Genomic DNA, 19,330 nt, shown 5'->3' on the forward strand with positions numbered 1-19,330 from the left:
CCAGCCCAAACAATAACACACACGATTGTCGTGACGTATTTTTGAAGTTGTTTATTTTTTTTAAATGACAGACCCAGGCATTTAAAACTTTATGGTTTGCTAGAGTAGTTACCGAAACAGCAATTAGTATTAGTTCTTTTACCTGTTATAACTTCGATATCCGATAAATCGGTATAAAATCATCTCCGGCACCTCTAGGTGTGCTATGCTTCCAGAGACGCATGAATCGCGTGAGTGGATATTTAAAAATAAAAATAAAAAGACAGACAAATGCACAGATATACATACAAAAGCTTCAAACTTGTAACTCCACCCGTTTGAGATGGGGCTTAAAAAGAATTAGTGAAAAATATTTGCGTTTGAAAGTCGAGTACTTACGTCAAAAATGTTTGGTACTTTTCCTTATCAATATGGAATTTGTGTTCAATTTGCACGCGCTCTACTTATAAGGGAATTAACACACTTATAAGGCTCAAGCCGTTTTGGTAAGTATTGTGACTTCTTTAGCATTGAGTGTCAATTTCAAGCCAAAGTTATTCTATAAAGGAATCATATTCATGTATAAAAAAGGACACATTATGATGATTAGGGACGAATGTACGTTTTAAAAAGCCAAGTAAGACTAACCACTTACGACAAAAATGCCACATACGACAAATTTATTAGCAGTAGAACTGCGAGTTCGGCCAGGGCAGTACTGTGTACCGGTTTTGAATGGTAATGGTCCTGGTAAAATTACAGGCACATGGGACTTATCAACTTATGTCTTTATATGGGCGCAGTGTCAATGCTTCTCCACTGCTGCTCTACCAGGCGCACGACTTATTCGTCCCGTCATTTCGTATCATAAAAAAATAACAATGTGAGGAACGATGTGTATGGTGTTCACTGTACTAAATATAATAAATAACAAAAAAAAACTATTCAAAAGGCATTGTTCATGCGTTTATGTATCATTGGCTTTATTGGAATTTTATGATGATATTGTGTGATGTAGTTTAATCACGTCGTGTGTAATGATTATTTTTCTTTACAATTGGGTTATTTAGGTTAAATGTTAAAATATTCATGCATCTTACGGTTACCTACTTGTTTTATATTCGTGTACATTATAAGAGTAAAATTTATATATTAGGAAGATAGCCTTTGGGTTTATTCCCTTTAATAATAATAAAGAAATAGTGTCATTATTTATTCAGATAACAGCTAAATTTTTTTTCAGACAATGGATGTTAAGCTTTTTAGGCGCTTATATTATTTTTGCTATCTCTATCTCGATACCTACAATGAACACTATGCCATCTTTATTTTTGGACCTGTTCTGTTTTTATTTTGTTTTTTTATTTTTACTTTTCAAAATTCGTTTTTTGTTTTTTTCCAATTTATTTTTTGTTTCTATCCCTAAATTCGGGGAGCATATTATTAGTAAATGAATATGGCTGTTTGCAAAAATAACAGAAAATGATCAAAATGTAAAGTTGACCTAGTGTTCATTGGAGATATCGATCTAATGATTTTTGAGGCTTTCAAGGGTTTGAGGTAACAGTCGCGATTAAAAATATGCAACAAGATGCAACACGTTTTTTGCTAATTTGTGTTTGTTTTTTAAATTGTGATATACTATGTCGGTACAAGTGGGTCGCTTGTGTTATGATTTTTTAATATAGATTATGTCGGTTACACTAAAATATAAAAAGCAGTTGAGCTAACGATAAACTTAGCTTGTGCTACAATTTATATTCGATGTAATTTTGGCGGGAAATGTCGATGCGTTCTTATCCGTTATAGTTTAATATATAATTTGCAATAAAAAACGTTGTTTAGATAAAAATGTCGCTTACTATAAGTCTGTGGTCATGCCATGATATTTTTTTAAGGTTCAATGGTGTTAGTACACATTAAAAATAACTTAATGGCTAGGTTAGTGGTTTTCTTTTTTTTACAAGGTACGTGGTAATAATACCAATAAGTATAAAAAGTAACTCAAAATTAAGCCAGAGTACCACACCGATTGCCTGGGCTTTACAGAATCAATTTAGAAAAGTTAATTTACCAGATCAGTCCTACCGCGGACGGGACCTTCTTGTCCAGTGCCCACATTGCAAACCTTTGAACTACAGAGACCATCAAAAGAGGAAAAGCCATGAAAGTATAAAGCACGCTCTCACAGTCCCGCACTAGGGAAACTACGTATCGCGAGTGCCCTGGACATACACATGTCTATGTGTCTAATCACATCCAAACTCACGAGAGAAATAAATGTAGGCCACAAATATTTCTCCCTGCCCGGAAATCGAACCCGGGACCTCTGCGTGGCAGTCCAACATGGTAGGCTATTACCTCTCACTCGCATCCCGATCCAACACACTCTCATGAGACTAAACCCTTAGCATCTTCTAATTTTCTATCTATTGTACTGTGTTGCCAATATACAAAACTTGATGGATAATTTTTAAACCCCACCAAAGAATATTTTATTCTTTCGTTCATGAATTCACCAGGTATGTTTATAACTTATTATTAAGCCAATTCTTTAATGAGTGTCGTGCTATATGTGGCTAATGTCGGCCTCGGTGACTAAGCGATGAAGTATGTGAACACTTAATGAGGGGGTATAAGGTTCGATTCTCGGTAAGACCAATTTGGGATACGAACTTTTGTAAATTGTTTTCTGGTGTGTTATTGATATTGCCCTACGGAGTCAATATCGACGCTCTGGTACTCATGATCCCATAGTTTGAGACTAAGTCTGATATTTTTAAAACGAACTTAGACTTCGACTAAGTAAAAGATGGCGAGCTAAGTAAGATTTTTGAATTTATAAAACGAACTTTGTCTAAGTTTAAGCAAGAAATTACGAAGAAGTAAATTCAAAGTTAAATTTAATTTCATGATTAAACTTAGGCAAATCTCGTTTTGTAGATACGAGAAACTTGCTTAACTCGCCATATTTGCTTAAACGAAGTCTAAGTTCATATTATAAATCTCAGCCTAAGACTTCTTCTTATCGTATCGATTCTTCTTTCATTTTAGGGCTATATTGAGTTTGAATAGTGTAATACCACCTTAATTACGTCGTATATAGAGATCTTACCCCGTACAGGTATTAGGACACAAGGGGCACAACAGTAAGTGCTGCATGGGCTACGTTGGGGCACAACAGTAATTGCTGCATGGGTGTTGAGGCACCGCAGTCACTGTCAATACCAGATAATTGGTATGGTTATCTGCAACATTATTATTATTATTACTCTATAATTCGAAGAGTTTAACAATGCACTTTACCACCCATAGCTTTCAAATAATTAAAATTCATGTCAAAAATCTGCTTCCAAAAACCGATTTACTATTCTTATTTTTTTGTTCTTTAAAAATCCATCGCCGTTCGTTACGTTAACAATCCTCAAGTTTTGGAACCCTTTTCACAAAACCACCACGGTAGATCTAAAATCAATAAAAGTGTTCAAAGAGTACACTTTCCCGATCACAGTGAGAGATCGATAAAAGTGATCTTTAGGTCTTTTGTGTGCCCGAATCGATCTCTATTTTGATTACGTCGCGAATGGAACGAAGTGTGCCGAATGATTTATTTTTGTCATTGGTGGGATCAATAAGTGTATGATTGGATTTTTTTAGGGATCAGTTGATTTATGTTAAAGGTTCTGAACATACTTTTTTATAAAACCAAGTGACAGGAGGACCAAGTAGTGTGCCTGGTGGTAGGCGACACACCAGTCCATAACAGTTGCAGTGCCACTCAGAGCTTTAAGTTAGTATGTCCCACAATTTTACAGCCTGCACCTGATGGAGCATGTACGCCTAAATAATGCCTATTCACTCTCGCCATGAAAAAGCCCAAGTTATAACGTTCAGAGAACAAGCAGGCAGGGAATTGCTCTCCATAGCCGTTCGCTATATAAATGTGGAAGCGTAACGCTTCGTGCGCAACTTTGGAATATCCACAACATATAGATGGAACCTAAGCCAAATAGGTAAGGAGGCAGTACTTCCCTGGACGAACTTTTTCACAACGAGCTCTACTGCTACTGCTCTGGTGAAAATACACCTTCTGGCCTGATAAAGTGAAGATCTGCGAAAGGCCACTTGCAGTGGTTACTTATCAGTAGTGCGAAATGACATTTTCCAGAAATAACGTTCGCTCGAATTTTCATAACCTCGACAATAATTTTGAGAGGAAAATGTTTTCTCTTTTAAACCTAACCTAACCGAACCTAATCGTGTCTTTGCGAAAAACATCCAACATATCCTGAAAGAACAACGGTTTCATTATAATTCGGTTTTCGGTGTAATGAAAATTCGAACAAACATTATTTCGGAAAAAAAAATTCGAGTTTGTGACAGGTTACCACTGTCAGCAGATGGATACCATAAGCTGACGACGAACGAAATAGAGCACATTAGCCATAAGCTGATGATAATTAATACGATAACTTACAGACAATGCAACCGCGTTCAGAATTATCGTGGTATATATTGACTGTACTCTGTTCTATGCTTTAAAATAATATTTTTAACTCACTTCATAATAGGAGGAGGTTCTCAATTCCATGGCTTTTTTTGTATTTTTTTTTTGTGTGTAGGTATGTTACACATTTACTCCGGTTTGTGAACTGATTCTTGAACGGAAAGGGGGTAACCTCAGTATTGGTCCCAATTAATTTGAAGAAAATATTAAACCTTTAAGGATGGCAAACGGGATGGATCCGGATTCCGGAGCTCCATGTGAAAGAGTTCGTCCAGGGTACCTATTTCTGTCGCCAAGCAGTAATGTCAACATTACTGTGTACACCAGTATTGAAGCGTAAGGGTGCTGTTGAAATTACAGGCATATGGGACTTGTCAACTTGTTTCAGAGTGACGGCCCCTCAAATCTTTGCGATTTAAAGCTCTGAGTGACACTGCAGCTGTTGTGGAGTGGCGTGTAGGCGACCATCAGGCGCACGACTTGTTCGTCCCGTCATTATATAAAATAAATATAAAAAATCTTCCGGTAACCGATTTCATTAAAACTTTGCAAGTAGATGTGATTCCACGAACCTTAGCGGTCGGCGTTTTTTAGTATAAAAGTTTTAATTATTCATACTATTATATGCATTTATAAAACTGTAACCCACATGCAGATACAAAATCTATATATCATTTCTATATTGCAATATATTCAATACAGTAGCTACAACTCTGTGATTGCACATCTGCATACGTATAGCCCCAAGGCGTGCATTTGCTACTGATTAATACGTTCTGCCTTGTACAGTCAGGGTGGGAATTTAATAAGAGATCGTATTTCCTGTCCCTTAATATATATGTTTGTTGACAGGTTTATAATGCGAGTGCAAAAATTTAATTACGAATACTATCAAAATCTTATGTATGGTGTAAAGAACACAATTTTATTGTTAACGCCTTAATTTCAATCACTGGCACACGTAATACATTGCGATTAATAATCTTTAAAGATGTCAACAATTAAACCGGGGCTATCTTACCCTATTCGATTTTTTTTAATAAACAATTTCTTTTGACTATCTCTGATTTGACCGGTAACTATAATTAGGCACTTTTAACACTCTATCTTTTATTGTGTGTTTATAATGTCTTTTAGGCATGCAGGGTGGACGTGGCAAGGGTAGTAATTGTATCAACACTGCACTAGGTTCCTTCACGTTTGGATTACATTTTCTATTTTACATCAGGTGGTATAAAGTCTGCCTGTGAAGTATAAAAAATAATGTCGAATACATATCCCGTTTTCCGCTTAGAAATATAAAGACATTTGGATTTATTTAGAATTAAAAAAAATCCCACATATCAAGAACGTTTATTCCAATTATGCTAAGTGTTACTAACAATAATATTTAATTTCGCCATTTCTCATTAGATTTTTGTATACTTGCAAATTTCTTTATGCATACATTCATAGTCCCGGACTAGAGAAACCCTGAATCGCGGGTGCCGTGGACACATATATAGACAACCACAATTACACCCAAAAGTACGAAAGTAATAAATGAAGGCCTTACAAATATTTCTCTCCACCCGGGAATCGAACTCAGGACCGCTGCGTGACAGATCACTATGGTAACAATGCAATCGCAAACGCGCTAACGATGATCTTTTTTATTAATATTTTACATTAATATTTTACATTGTACCTATCATAATAATATCAAGTCAGTGGTTATGTCCGGACATTGTCGCAGGACACTGCCACTTGGCATCTCCAGCAGTAGCCGGGAGAGCTAGTAGAGGATGAGCTGGACATCTTCCGGTCCCTCCGGCCGCGTAGGAATTTGGAAACTGGAGAGACGCCATTAAGGCACTAGCCTTACAGAGAACCGGAATAAGTCCTTGCAAGCGTGCTGATCCGGGGTTAGGACCTAAATTAGATGGTCCCTGTACGAGTGCCCTTCCCGCATAACCAAGAGGTTGATAGGCACTATAAACAAAACTTATGTAGAAAGTATGGGACTGTACCTAAAATAAACAAACACAGATAATAGATAAACATAAGGAAGTCACATAAGAAAAACAATCGCATGATTTTTCAGTTTATTGCAGTAGTAAAAGTACATACAATATTTATTTGTTTAAATTAAAAACGAACTTATCGTTAACTAAAATAAATATGTCACTAAAATCTAATAACAAAATTTCTTTCAATATTACGAAGTGTATGTTAGGAATAAGGATGATTTTTAACCAAACTGAAGGGAGAAAACAAAATGTACCTACTCTGTTACTTTTCGAAGTTTAAATATTGCAAAGTGAGTCTATGGTTGCGCGTGCGTAGGCGCGCGCGTGAGTGCGCGTCAGTATAGAAAACCCATGGCTCAATGTACATTCTAGCAGGGCATCCTGTGTTCATGGGCGTGGGCAGTATTGCAACTTCTGATTAATTTGTCCTAGCGCAGATCTTCCTTAACTACTGGTTCTGAGATACTCAGGCGTGTAGAAATTATAGAGATTGAATTTTCTTGTTTCTATTTTTAAAATACGTACACGTGAGCACTGTTGTTTGTTGTTTTGTCGTTTGATTAGAGGTTCGCGCGTCCCGCAGTGACAAATTACGGTACCAGTAAAGGGTTGGAATGTTTTTGCCTAGACATTATCATTTTGCCTTTATAGTTTAGAAAGGCGAATTTAAAATAACTAAATTGGAGTTCGGTTATTATTAAGTTTTGAGTTATTTGTTATTTCTAAGTTCAGAGCATAGTATGGTACTCATCTTGAAATGTTAAAAAAGCATTAATAAGACATACATCTACCGGGTATTAGAACAAATAGTACATAGCGCCATCTATTTACGCGACGACGTACTACTAAGATCAAACCTAAGCGGCGACATCGAGTCTACTATGAACTACGTAGTAATACTAAGATGAGTGACTAGATAGCGCTGTTCGGTAAACATTGTCATTTAGGACAAAACATGCGCTAAAGAAGTACGGACACAGTCCTCAAGATGGCGGTTAATTATTTTTCTTTGAGTATGATTTCGGTTTGGTAGCATAATAATGGCTAATTATGTGCTGTATTTAAGTTGTGAAAGATATTATGCATGTGAGCGAAGCTTATTACCTCTATTAATACTGCCTCTACCCAACAAAATTGCTCTTAATGTGAAGATCCGTACCCGGCAGCGTAAGTTATCCATAATCGACTGTCACGCAGATAGTAAGTAGCGTAGATGAATCAGTGAAGGTACAGAATCGTGTATTATTATGATCCGCAGTTTAAAAAGACATTAGTAAAATAATGACGTCTCAACATTAACACATTCAAAGTAATTTAATGGAGAAACTCAAGTTCATTGGCAATAAGTTTGGAGAACGATTTTTGTTTCAATCGATCTTACTACGATCAGATCTTTTATACGTGGAACGTATGTTCATAAGATGTCTTCCGACAGCCTGTCGAGCGATATTTACAACGAATATTTCAGAAATAAACCTTTAACAGTGTTACAAAGTTTGCTAAACGTACCGTTAAGTGACCTAGTCTTTCACAGTTTGTTGATTCTGATTTACAGTAAGCTTTCTTCATCATGCAAGTACGCGTAAGGATGTGGCGTAAAAAACTTAAGAAACAGATTTTTACTTACTGGGACGAAAAACACGAATATATAAAACACTTACAAAAATAATCATCAAGAAAGCTTTAAGTTTCTAAGTATGAGCCCGCTTATTTCTTCCATTATAATAATCGATAAACTATGATAACATAAAACAAAAATTCCCTAGTAGACATCAGGGCGGTAAAATAGCCAATATATTGGGATTATGGTATGATATTGGCATAATTTTATAACTATATAAAATTATTATTCAACATTCGTCATAATGCTCACATGGTTGTAGTTCGTCTTTAGTATTGGCTTGTTGTATCTTTCTCAACGCAAATATTGCAAAAAAATGTCTAACTGTTTAGGCAAATAGCCATATTACAGTCGCAAACGCAACATGCTGTCAGTATTCCCCGCATCACCGAACAGCGCGAACGCGATGTTCTTCGAAAGTTTCTGGCTCAACTGCACCGTTGCAATCGGCCTTATAGCTGCCTTAACCTTCGACTATGTCACTAAATTCTTCAGTTATTGGTACGTCAGACACGTGCCTTATAAAATTTCTGTACCTTTCTATGGTGGTGATTACCATAGAATCCTCGGGTTAAGAAGCAATACTCAAGAAATCAATGCCCTATACAAAAGTTATAAGGAAGATTTTGTTGGTTCGGTTAAAAGTAGAATACCTGACTTAACTGTGAAAAGCCCAGACATCGTAAAGGAAGTACTGTCGACAAATTTCAAGAACTTTAAAAGCAGAGGACTCGACTTGGACAAATCGAGGGATGTTTGCTTAAGAAACAATCTGTTTTACGCTGAAGGAGAAAAGTGGACCTTATTGAGACACGGTTTAGTATCCATATTGGAGGATTTTAAAATATCTGAAGATGATTCACTTGAATGTTTGTCAGGAACAAATGGAGATGTGAATGTTCAAGAGTTATTGGCACAGGTATTGGATATTGTGTTCAAAAATTTATTGCTTAAAGATGTCGACGAAAATATTATTACGGATTTAAGGAAATCTGTTCAAGAGCGAACATTAAGAGATAGATTTAAGAGCTATTTAAAAAGCATCTTTCCATCCGTTTACACTTTGTTTGGACTCTCCACTTTAATTGGACAACCGACAAATAAAATAAGGAAAACTCTTCAAAATGCTCAACTATCAAAGAAACTGTCATTAGTTTTTAAGTTGGATGAAAAAGAGAATATCAAGAAGCTAAAAACACAACCTGATGATTTATCTTTTGGTGTTCTATCCTCATTTATTACCGAAGGATATATACCAATTCTCAATGTACTAACTGCATTGTTCTACGAATTGGCTAAGAATCCCGAAGCACAAAAACGAGCTAGAATTTCTTCTGAACACTTAGATGCCGCTATTAAAGAAACTTTAAGATTACACCCACCATACTCTGTTATAACAAGAAAATGTGTCAAGACATACAAATTTCTAGACAGTAAAATGTTAATAGACAAAGGCGTTACTGTAAATGTACCAATTGAAGCTTTACACAGGGATAATATTTATTTTAAAGAAGCTGGAGATTTTAAACCAGAAAGGTTTTTAGATTCGTCGGTACATGGATATACTTTTCTGCCTTTTGGAGCGGGACCAAGAAAGTGCATAGGTGAGTAATGTGATAATGAATCCATATTATTAAAGTACGCTCAAAGATAAGGATTTGCAGCAATTTTCCACAAAATATTACACAATCGGATGAAATAAATTTTAATTTGCAAATACGTAAATTTTGTATTTCATTTGTTACATTAATTTGGTTTTACATGCATATCAATAAGATGAAATAAAAGTATGTATTATTTTTTATGAGACAAACAAAACTAGAGCCAATACAGGCGTTTGTCGCTTTTCCCATTAAAACAAGGAAGATACTAAATTTATATGAAGAGGCTGTATTGTGGAATCTAAAATAAATGAGTGCAAATTCATAAAAAAAGAAGTGATGTCTTTCCAACTGATTTCATGACAGTAAATTACGGAACGCGTAAGAGGTTTTGAAGTATAATCAGACGAAAACATAAGAAATACATAGTTTACGGAACCGTAGAAAAAACTACCCACAACTTAAGACCTGTTTTGACTCGTATTTCTACTAAACCCCGAATTGTTCACAACGCGAATAAATAATAACTAAAATATGTCATTCGTGTTAGTAAAAAAAATTAAAAAATTTTTTACAAAGCTTTTTTATCATCTTTTTGACATACTTTCCTCCATTGCAACATTGTATTTGAAAGTAGACTCCCAACACTGAAGTATTAGAGGTGAAATTCACATGTCGATAACATGAGTGACACAGCAAATATATCTGCACGATAGTCAAGATTTATTATTGTTTCTGCAACCAAATGTATGATGTGTTAACAAAAGAAATTGTGAAAGTTTGAATCAACGGCATACTTGTTAAAGGTCAAGCCTTTTTTTGAACTGGTCAGGTGAAATGTGTAAACAATCGAAATCGCAACGGATCTCTTGCGATCATTGGGGCAAAAATTGTGATAACCAACACATTTTAAAATGGAAATTAATTTAGACATTGAAATGACATGCATATATGGTCTTATGACTGATAAATGCAACAACATTACAGAATTACTCACAGTTTTAACTGGGTAATCATTCTTATTGTATGTCTGTACTATGTACCTTCTGTGAGCTTTCTACCACAGAAAGTTTTCTACCACAGGGATCAATGCTGCAACCATATTTTTATTGTTTTCATAAAATTGTCAATTTTTATTTTCATTTCAGGTGAAGAGCTATCTCTGCAAATTATACGTACCGTGGCCAGCAGTCTACTGAAGAAGTTTGATGTCTACATTGCAATGGGGAAGACACCATCTCAATTGGCATTGGTTGATTATAATTTCACTAGAGTCATTGATGATGATGTTTGGTTAAGATTCAAACCTATTGAGTGTTAGAAATCATTAGCTTCCGGAACCAAAAATGGTAAAATGGAACGTTTACTGAATCACTTTAGGCTGCGTTCCCACTTCCTGCGTTCCTGCGTGTCACGTGACGACAGATAGTGGTGCAGTTTAAACTGTCCAAGCTTGTATATTTAAATGAAGTAGTTCACATTATTTGCATAACACGATTAAATATCGTTCACGACTTTTTTGAAGTTACGACAACAGACTATCAAAACAAAAGGAAGTGTTAGAATGACAGTTGTCGGAAGATAAATAAAACATTACAATAAAAATGCGAAGACAGATAATCGCGGGTACTATCGTCGTCACGTTTAATTTATCGTTGTCTCATATCTACAAACGACAAGGCGGCTGCCGTGAAACGATAAATTGCCGTCACGATGCAGTGGGAACAGCTAGGCATGAATGTCCTTCAACGATAAAAAAGTCCACGGCAGTCACGACAGATAGTCGTCATATAGGAACAGGCTAGAGACGCGACAGTCGTCCAACGATAGATATTCCGTTACGAAATAATGGGAACGCGTCCTTAGGCGTCATCTGTTAGCATGCCATAAGAACTTTTTTTTTTTGTGAAATTTGGACTTTAGACATAATTATAAAAATATACTTATTTTAAATTTTTTAGAGAAATTATCTATTTATTCCACATATATAAAAAAAGTCAATTAAGTCGGTTGTTCTCGGTTTTCCCACATTTTTGTCTTACCAGATTGATATATAAAAGCATTAAGTAATCATTATAGGCTATAATTCAAACGAGAGGAAAGTTATATCTGGGCGTATCTCAGTTACATTGAGGATGTCCTTAAAATGGACCAGCCCAAAAATAACAAGTGTAAACGGGCGTGTTTGAAATAAATAATGAAAGAAAGAGAGAGATATGACGTGAATGTGGCAGGTGGAAGTCCATAATCTATGGTTATCATAGCGGGAGCAAGAGTGATAGTATGGATGTACGTGTAACTTAAATATTTTTATATTTTCAGTGTGTCTTTTAATGTTTATCTGTTAATTGTGATGGTGCTCAATTTGTTAGTTTTAAGACTATTTATTATTTTGAGTTTCTGTAGAAGTTCTATAAACAGTAAATATGTAATTTTTATGAACGTTTGTGTGTATTTATCCTTACCAAAAAAATTGCGTTCTCGACAAACTTTAAAAAGTTACTTAACTACGCGTGAAGCAAGAAACGGAGTTTTATAAAAATTGGTATTTTTTTTTTAAATGAACACTTATTTATTTAAAAAGAAACTTCATAACAGTCTTTGGACTTATTGACTATCCAATTGAAAATTTTGACGCAGTGTTAATGACCATGAGACCGAGAATTTTAGCGCTGTCATAATGACCATGAAATCTTGGTGCACTTTAAGAGACCATGCGTTTGAAAATCTTTGTTTAATCCTATTGACCATGAGATCGAGAATCTTGGCGCAGTCTTACACATACCATACAATCTTAAATCACATGTCAGATCTATTGCCCACGTAATACTTAGAACATGCTACCATTAAATCCTATACGAGCGACTAGGTACCGTATCCCGTTAGTCTGATATCCATTCTTTTATGAAGCCCTAAAAAGGGTGCCTTTTTATACACATCCAATTTTACCCTAATTACTTACTCCAAAAATACCACCCCCAATAATTCGGATCATAAAGGGCATTAAAAATCAATACGGTTGACAATGAGGGACGAGGGTAGGACAAGAGGGGCTCGGAAAAGGAATATTTTTCCATAGCCGACCCATTGGAAGCGCTTGGTAATGGACCTGACATAGACGAACCAAATATACTACGGTAGGGTGACAATCATTTTCGTAAACAAACATTCTTTTTTATAATTAACAATTCAGTGTCATTGAATGTTGTGTACAAATACCTAGGTACTTTACGCGGTCTCTATTAATATTGTAAACTCATGTTAAAGAAGTAAATGTCACAAAATTGACTGCCATCTGAATGGTGACTTGAATGCCAGAGAACTGCATATTTTCTCCAACTTCTAACACAAAATTGCTGAAACCATTTTTTTTGTGTACATGCGGTCACTCCGACATTTTTGAATGAATTTCGAAGATTCTTCTTTTTTGGACAGGAGGTACCTCAATAGTGGTCCCATTCAAGTTTGATTTCTGGCGTCAAGCAGTAATATCAGCATTACTGCGTTCCGGTTTTGAAGGGTAAGGGTGCTGGTGATATTACAGGCATATGAGACTTGTCAACTTATGTCTCTGGGTAACGGGCGCAATGGCAGTGCCCCTGAGATCTTTGAGGTATAAAGTTCTTAGTGGCACTGCAATTGTTATGGATAGGCGTATTGCTTACCATCAGGCGTACGATTTATTCGTCCCGTCCCGATTTCAATAAAAATTTTTAGAAACACTTCATTTCAATGAAAATAAAATGTTATGGTGACCTAGAGTCCTAGTAGTCGAGTAGTGTTTTTTTTATAAAAAAATATGAATATTAGATATAAGTGGTGAAATCGCAAATGCATTGGGCTTGTCAACTTATGTCTCAGGGTGACGGGCGCAGTGGCAGTGCCCCTCAGATCTTTGCGATTTAAAGCTCTGAGGACACTGCAACTGTCATGGATAGGCATGTAGCTTACCATCAAGGCGCACGACTTGTTCCTCCCGTCACTAGATATTATAAAAAAATGTTCAGAACACAGAACAAAGGGGTTGTAAATTATGAGACGTATTATCCAACAATAAATATAGTATGGTGATGATGATTAATTATTGTAAAGAAGAATAGAATAAAAACAATGTCTCATCACACTCATGATCCCATGGTTACCCCATCGCAAACATATCCTGATTTATTAGAGCACGGCCCACTTATTCCAACGTTATGTTTTGGATCCATGAGTGATGGCACTCTGTACAAACTGGATGAGCGTTGTTTTTTTCACATACAATGCAGAAGAACAATGTTTTGTTAGGATTTTATAAACAAATACCATAATTAAAACTATGTCTAATCAAATTGATTTCTTAGGTTTTCGCGATTGTTACACATAGGAAATGAGTCTATTTGTTTTGGATCTAAATCGCGTAGTTTATTTGTTTTTTTTAAACAAACTGACGTTTCGGGGCCTTTACAGGTTCCATGGTCACGGTTGACTGTAAAGAGATCCAATTAGATCTGAAAAAAATACATTCATTCCCGATTCCAATTAATTTTTCTTCATTTAAAGTATTTATTCCCTTTTTTTTAAAGCGATGTAAATATATTGCGCGTTTCAAATAATACAATCAATAAATCGAAATCTTGCTTTTCCAAAACTTATTTTCAAAAACTTAACGCCACTTTCCGGAAGTTGACTTTTTAGTTTAGTGATGCTATTGATTTCAACGTGCGATATTTATCAACGCGGAGTCAAGCGTGATATATCGCACCTTTAGAATGAAAGTGACCCAACACAAAAATTAAACCTTTTCGGAGTACACAAAATCGGCTCTATTGCTAATCCAACTTTCACCAGGAACGGTGGTGGCATGTTATCTTTGTAGATACGTACTCAACACTATATTGCGCGTTTACATATCGACGCTATAATGGAATTTCAAACATATTAAAGAGACGCTTATAGTTAGTAAATATGTGGAAGTTAAAATTTTCGGACATTATTGTTATTAGTTAATTAATTGAAAGCATGTATTTTAATTTATTATGTATCTTATTAATTGACATTTTGTGATTTATTATAAAAACTTATACCTCTGTAAATTTGCTATGCCCTTACAGGGCGTTACATGATACTTGTACAATAACCAACCAACTTAAATTGTATTTTATATGTCTTACTGTAACACGCAAATAAACTATTTGACTTTGACTTTGACTTTAGTTTGTGCCATTCGAGCTTTCAATTAACAACCTTATTAACTCATTTTCTTAATTTTTTAAATTAGGTCACTTTAATTTTAAAGGTGCATTGCGCGCCTGAGAGAAAAGCGTTGCCGTGCGCTTTGGTGCTGGAATTCTCATTTCTATTGTTTTTCTTATGTGTATTATCGCTTCTACAGTGTTGCTAATTGATTGCCATTTAATACCAATAATTTTACATAATTAAAAACGGTACATGTAGTTTTTGCGAAGACGCATCCACTATATGTAATACACATCTACAACTACGTACTTTATATTGCTGTAAGTGTAGCCAAACACATCAAAGGAAACCATTTCCTTCAAGCTTATCTAATTTGGTATAGGAGATGGTGCCTTCAACCCAACAATTGGTTGGAGCGAGTGTCGCCATCTGTTCAGGAAAATGAAGGATTACGTAGAAGAAACCGCGCCGCTTTACACCATATACACACACACACTAACACACTCTCTCGCATACACATATTTTCTCATATTTACACAACACCTTATATTTTTTAATTATAATCTTCTAACTTTTTAAAATTAATGTTAATATATATCATACATATTTTATCATGTAAAAAAGCCGTGTCTATTGACTCCAGATAATAATATAACCGCTCACGCGATGCGCTCATCCTGCCGCAAAATGGCGGCTATTTGGTTTCGCAAATTAGAAAAGGATTCAGTTTAAATACAAGTTTTTAAAAATAAAAAATATTATAAATATAATAAATAGCAATTAGTATTAGTTCTTTTACCTGTTATAACTTCCATATCCGATAAATCGGTATAAAATTATCACCGGCACCTCTAGGTCATGGTATGCTTCTAGGGACGCATGAATCGCGTGAGCGGATAAAGCAGATATAATTAAAAGTAAAAAAATATCTATAATGAGTTTCCACTTCTAAAAAGTAAGGTAAAACACTATACCGGTATAAAAACCAGCTAGCAAAAGCGTGTTCTCATAATCATCCCTAGCATCTTTTGCCATGTAGCTTGCTGACTAAATCTATTTCAAGTTTATTTTGATTTAATTGGACTTATGCTTGCCACTATTTTATAACAATAAAAATTGAAATCAAATTAAAAGAAATTCATAAAGAAAAATGTTAAAAAAAATCTTGTTATAATTTAGTAATAAAGGCCGAACACAAAAAAATCCTTCGACCGTGATTGGAGCTGTCAAGTTCGAACCACAATTTCTTTAATAATTATAACTAATTAGTGGAGTAACTTGACAAAAAATCAATATCACAATTTATCTTGTTTCATATCAGATAGAATTTAGACATATTCAGTGTTAGCCAAAACTTCTTTATTTTTTTAAATGTTTTTCGTTGGTTTTCCAAAAAGGCTATTTTACGAATTTCGCTTTATTAATTGTATTATAAATTGTGTAACGTTACGAGAGGTATGTTGTTTTCTATTTCTTTTACTCATATTATGTAAAAGTTCAAGGGGGACTCTATTTAAACGTCTTTGAAAGGGAATATCTCAAGAAGGGTTTGGTATTCTTGGTGTCTTATCATTGTTTACTGCATTTAAAAAGCTTATCCAAAGAAACCCCACTCAACGGAGTACGTAAAAGTTTTTTTCCCTTTGGCCTCAGCTTCCCATGTACGGGAAGGAAGAAAACAGAAAAAAAATGTAGACAAATGTTTTGTATTTTATTTCCGTTTTGTGTCAACAATGTCAAACAATCAATTTTATTGATTATCACAAAACGATTGATTATGTACAAATAGAAGTAAAGTTAAAGAATATTACGTAACACCTTGCACTTGCAAAGAAACATGCATACTTATGCGTACACATGCACGTATACGGATGGACGTGTGTATCTACTATGTGTAAGTACACATAGATACATACATTTTGATCGAATTCTTTGTAATAATTAGTTTCACCTAATATCTAAATTATATTACAGCTTTTAGTTTCACATAATATTTACTCTGATATTGGTATATTATACTTACTAGGACTCCAATCTCCTTATTGATGATTATTGAAAAGAAAATAAAGTTATTATTATTATTATATAATGTACAACTCAAATGATTTCTTCGAAAACGCAAAGTGCGGGCGGTCTCATGCACGGAAGAAAAAAAAACAATGGAAATGTCTTAAGCCTCGATGACTATCAGAACTGTTGTCGCCAAAACTGCGTGACTTTGATATATTAAGCACTATGAAATCTTGATAATGATTGGTCGTAATTTCTAATAAGATGTAATGAATTCTGGACTGTTGATATAATTTGAACTTAATCCTGTCGGAATATCGTTGAAAAGTTCAATACTTATTATTGCAAGTTACGATATACGATATTTCATATCGCAGTTTTAATCAATGTGCTGCCATCTAGCGGTAGCACATTAATCAATAGATGAACAACGACGAATTTGAAATGTTCACTTAGTTCTCCAAAAAAGAAGCGAATATATTGTAGTGGTATGAGGTTTACTTTCATTTCTTGTAACAAAATAGATTATGATAAAGAGAAAATAGAAAATTTATTAAAATTAATAATATAAAACTTGACGATACGATATGAAACACCACTATGGATAATATTACAGGTGCTACTATCATTTTTGCTCTCCTACGTAGCAAATTTTCGAGGTTTTACGAGAGATATTTGACACGACCATAGCATACAAAGCGAACATGGCGGACTGAGCTCACGTATGTGGAACTTCACGTACTGTTGGCACATGTGGCACGCCCACTAAGCACTTCTAGTGTATTTATTGTTCTGTAGCTTCAAGGAATACGACGACACTTTAAGGGATCCTAAAAAAGAAAACTAATTAGCATAACGCTTACGTCCTCTATGCGGTCTTAAGATAGATTCCCGTCGAAATATGATGCATGCATATAACCGCTTTTTTAGTATCATACTTGTGTTTAGTTTACTTATTATCACTTACTTTCATGGTAAAGGAAAACGTAGTGATGAAACCAGCTTATTGGAGAAAGTTCTCATATAATACTTTTTAAACCGCATCGGTACGCAGTGAATTATGTCATAAACTCTCTCTATAGAGGAGACCTGTGCACGGCAGTGAGATGCGATAAATATCATGAAATTAACGACTCTAAAAAAGCGAACTTTATAAAGACAAGTGGATTGAACAAGCGGAGGTAAAAATAAATTTATTCAATGTATGTACGAGATCTCACTAACCGAGAAAAAACTTATCATGTTAAAACTGCTGAACTTGTGTTTACCATACATCAGAACCACACTGTATAAACTAGTTATCAAATAAAAAAACGGCTTTGAGATCAGCCCGTTCGCTTGTAAGTTACGACGCTATACGTATGGACAACGTGTAATAAATGTAGTCAACAAAGAAGTATAATGTGCCAACCTCTTGGCAATCGTTAACAATGAGTCAATGTTTTAATTTAGTCGCAGTTGAGCTCCTTGTCAAAGGGTTCGTCCAGGGAAGTACTGCAACCTTACCTATTTCTGCCGACAAGCAGTAATGTAAGCATTATTGCGTTCCGATTTGGAAGGGTAAAGGTGCTCGTGTAATTATAGGCACATGGGACTTTTTCTCAGGGTGACGGGCGCAATGGAAGTGTCCCTAAGATCTTTCCAATTTAAATTTCTGAATCCCGTCACTTCTGTTTGAGTTTTGTTTTGAACTAAAACATGGTCATTCGTGTTCATAACACGTCCCCACCTGACTGCTTTATTCATAGTTCTTTCGTGTTTGTCATAGCGTACAAATAATTTCTACTTTTATTCCCTCTAGTTGGTCTTGTTAACCTGACTGCAAAACATCTCCTTAGTCATGTATCATGTATTTGTATAAGTGTCATAGGAACCTATAAGCAAAGAGTCTATCTCTTAGTTTCTACACAGTTCATCTTTTAATCATAAATTCGATGACAAAGGATGTAGAAAAACTACTCTAAATGATACGGGATCGTATTTTCTGGAATGCGTTTCAAAGGAAATGTAAAATAGATCCTTCAATCAAGCAGAGTGCAGTTTGTCGAAATTCTAACGACCTTTTCACTCTGCGGAGATTTCTATACTACAAAAGACGGTTTTTGCAGGTCACCAGGCGGGATGAGCTAAAAACTCTTAACCCGTATAAGAAATTATGTGGCGTGACTCAGGGTGCCCACGTGGGCATGGATGTCGACTAAGGAAACTACTGGCCAGGAGACAATACGCTGTTTTGTTGGATGGACCAATACCGAGGTACCGCGGTATTGGTCTTATATAAATTTGAAAAATATATTCCACCTCTAAGGGTGGCAGCTAAGGAATGAATCCAGTTTCGCGCACTTATCGGTAACCGATTTCAATAAAACTTGGCAAATAGATGTAATTCCACGAACTTTTGAGGTCATTTTTTCTTATAAAAAAA

The 19,330-nt window shown here is 35.2% G+C and overlaps 1 protein-coding gene across 1 annotated transcript; it reads left to right on the forward strand.

Annotated features, from left to right (window-relative positions):
* Positions 1-8,497: 8,497 nt before the first annotated feature.
* On the forward strand, positions 8,498-12,128 carry LOC113226906 (probable cytochrome P450 6d5). The gene is made up of 2 exons (XM_026459711.1): positions 8,498-9,720; positions 10,866-12,128. Exons 1-2 carry the CDS (start codon positions 8,523-8,525, stop codon positions 11,036-11,038), a joined length of 1,371 nt encoding a protein of 456 aa, XP_026315496.1. The 5' UTR covers positions 8,498-8,522; the 3' UTR covers positions 11,039-12,128.
* The last annotated feature ends 7,202 nt before the right edge of the window (positions 12,129-19,330 follow it).

This window comes from Hyposmocoma kahamanoa, unplaced genomic scaffold (genome assembly GCF_003589595.1).
Source record: "Hyposmocoma kahamanoa isolate Upper Pololo Valley unplaced genomic scaffold, ASM358959v1 202, whole genome shotgun sequence".
NCBI classification, from domain to species: Eukaryota; Metazoa; Arthropoda; class Insecta; order Lepidoptera; family Cosmopterigidae; genus Hyposmocoma; species Hyposmocoma kahamanoa.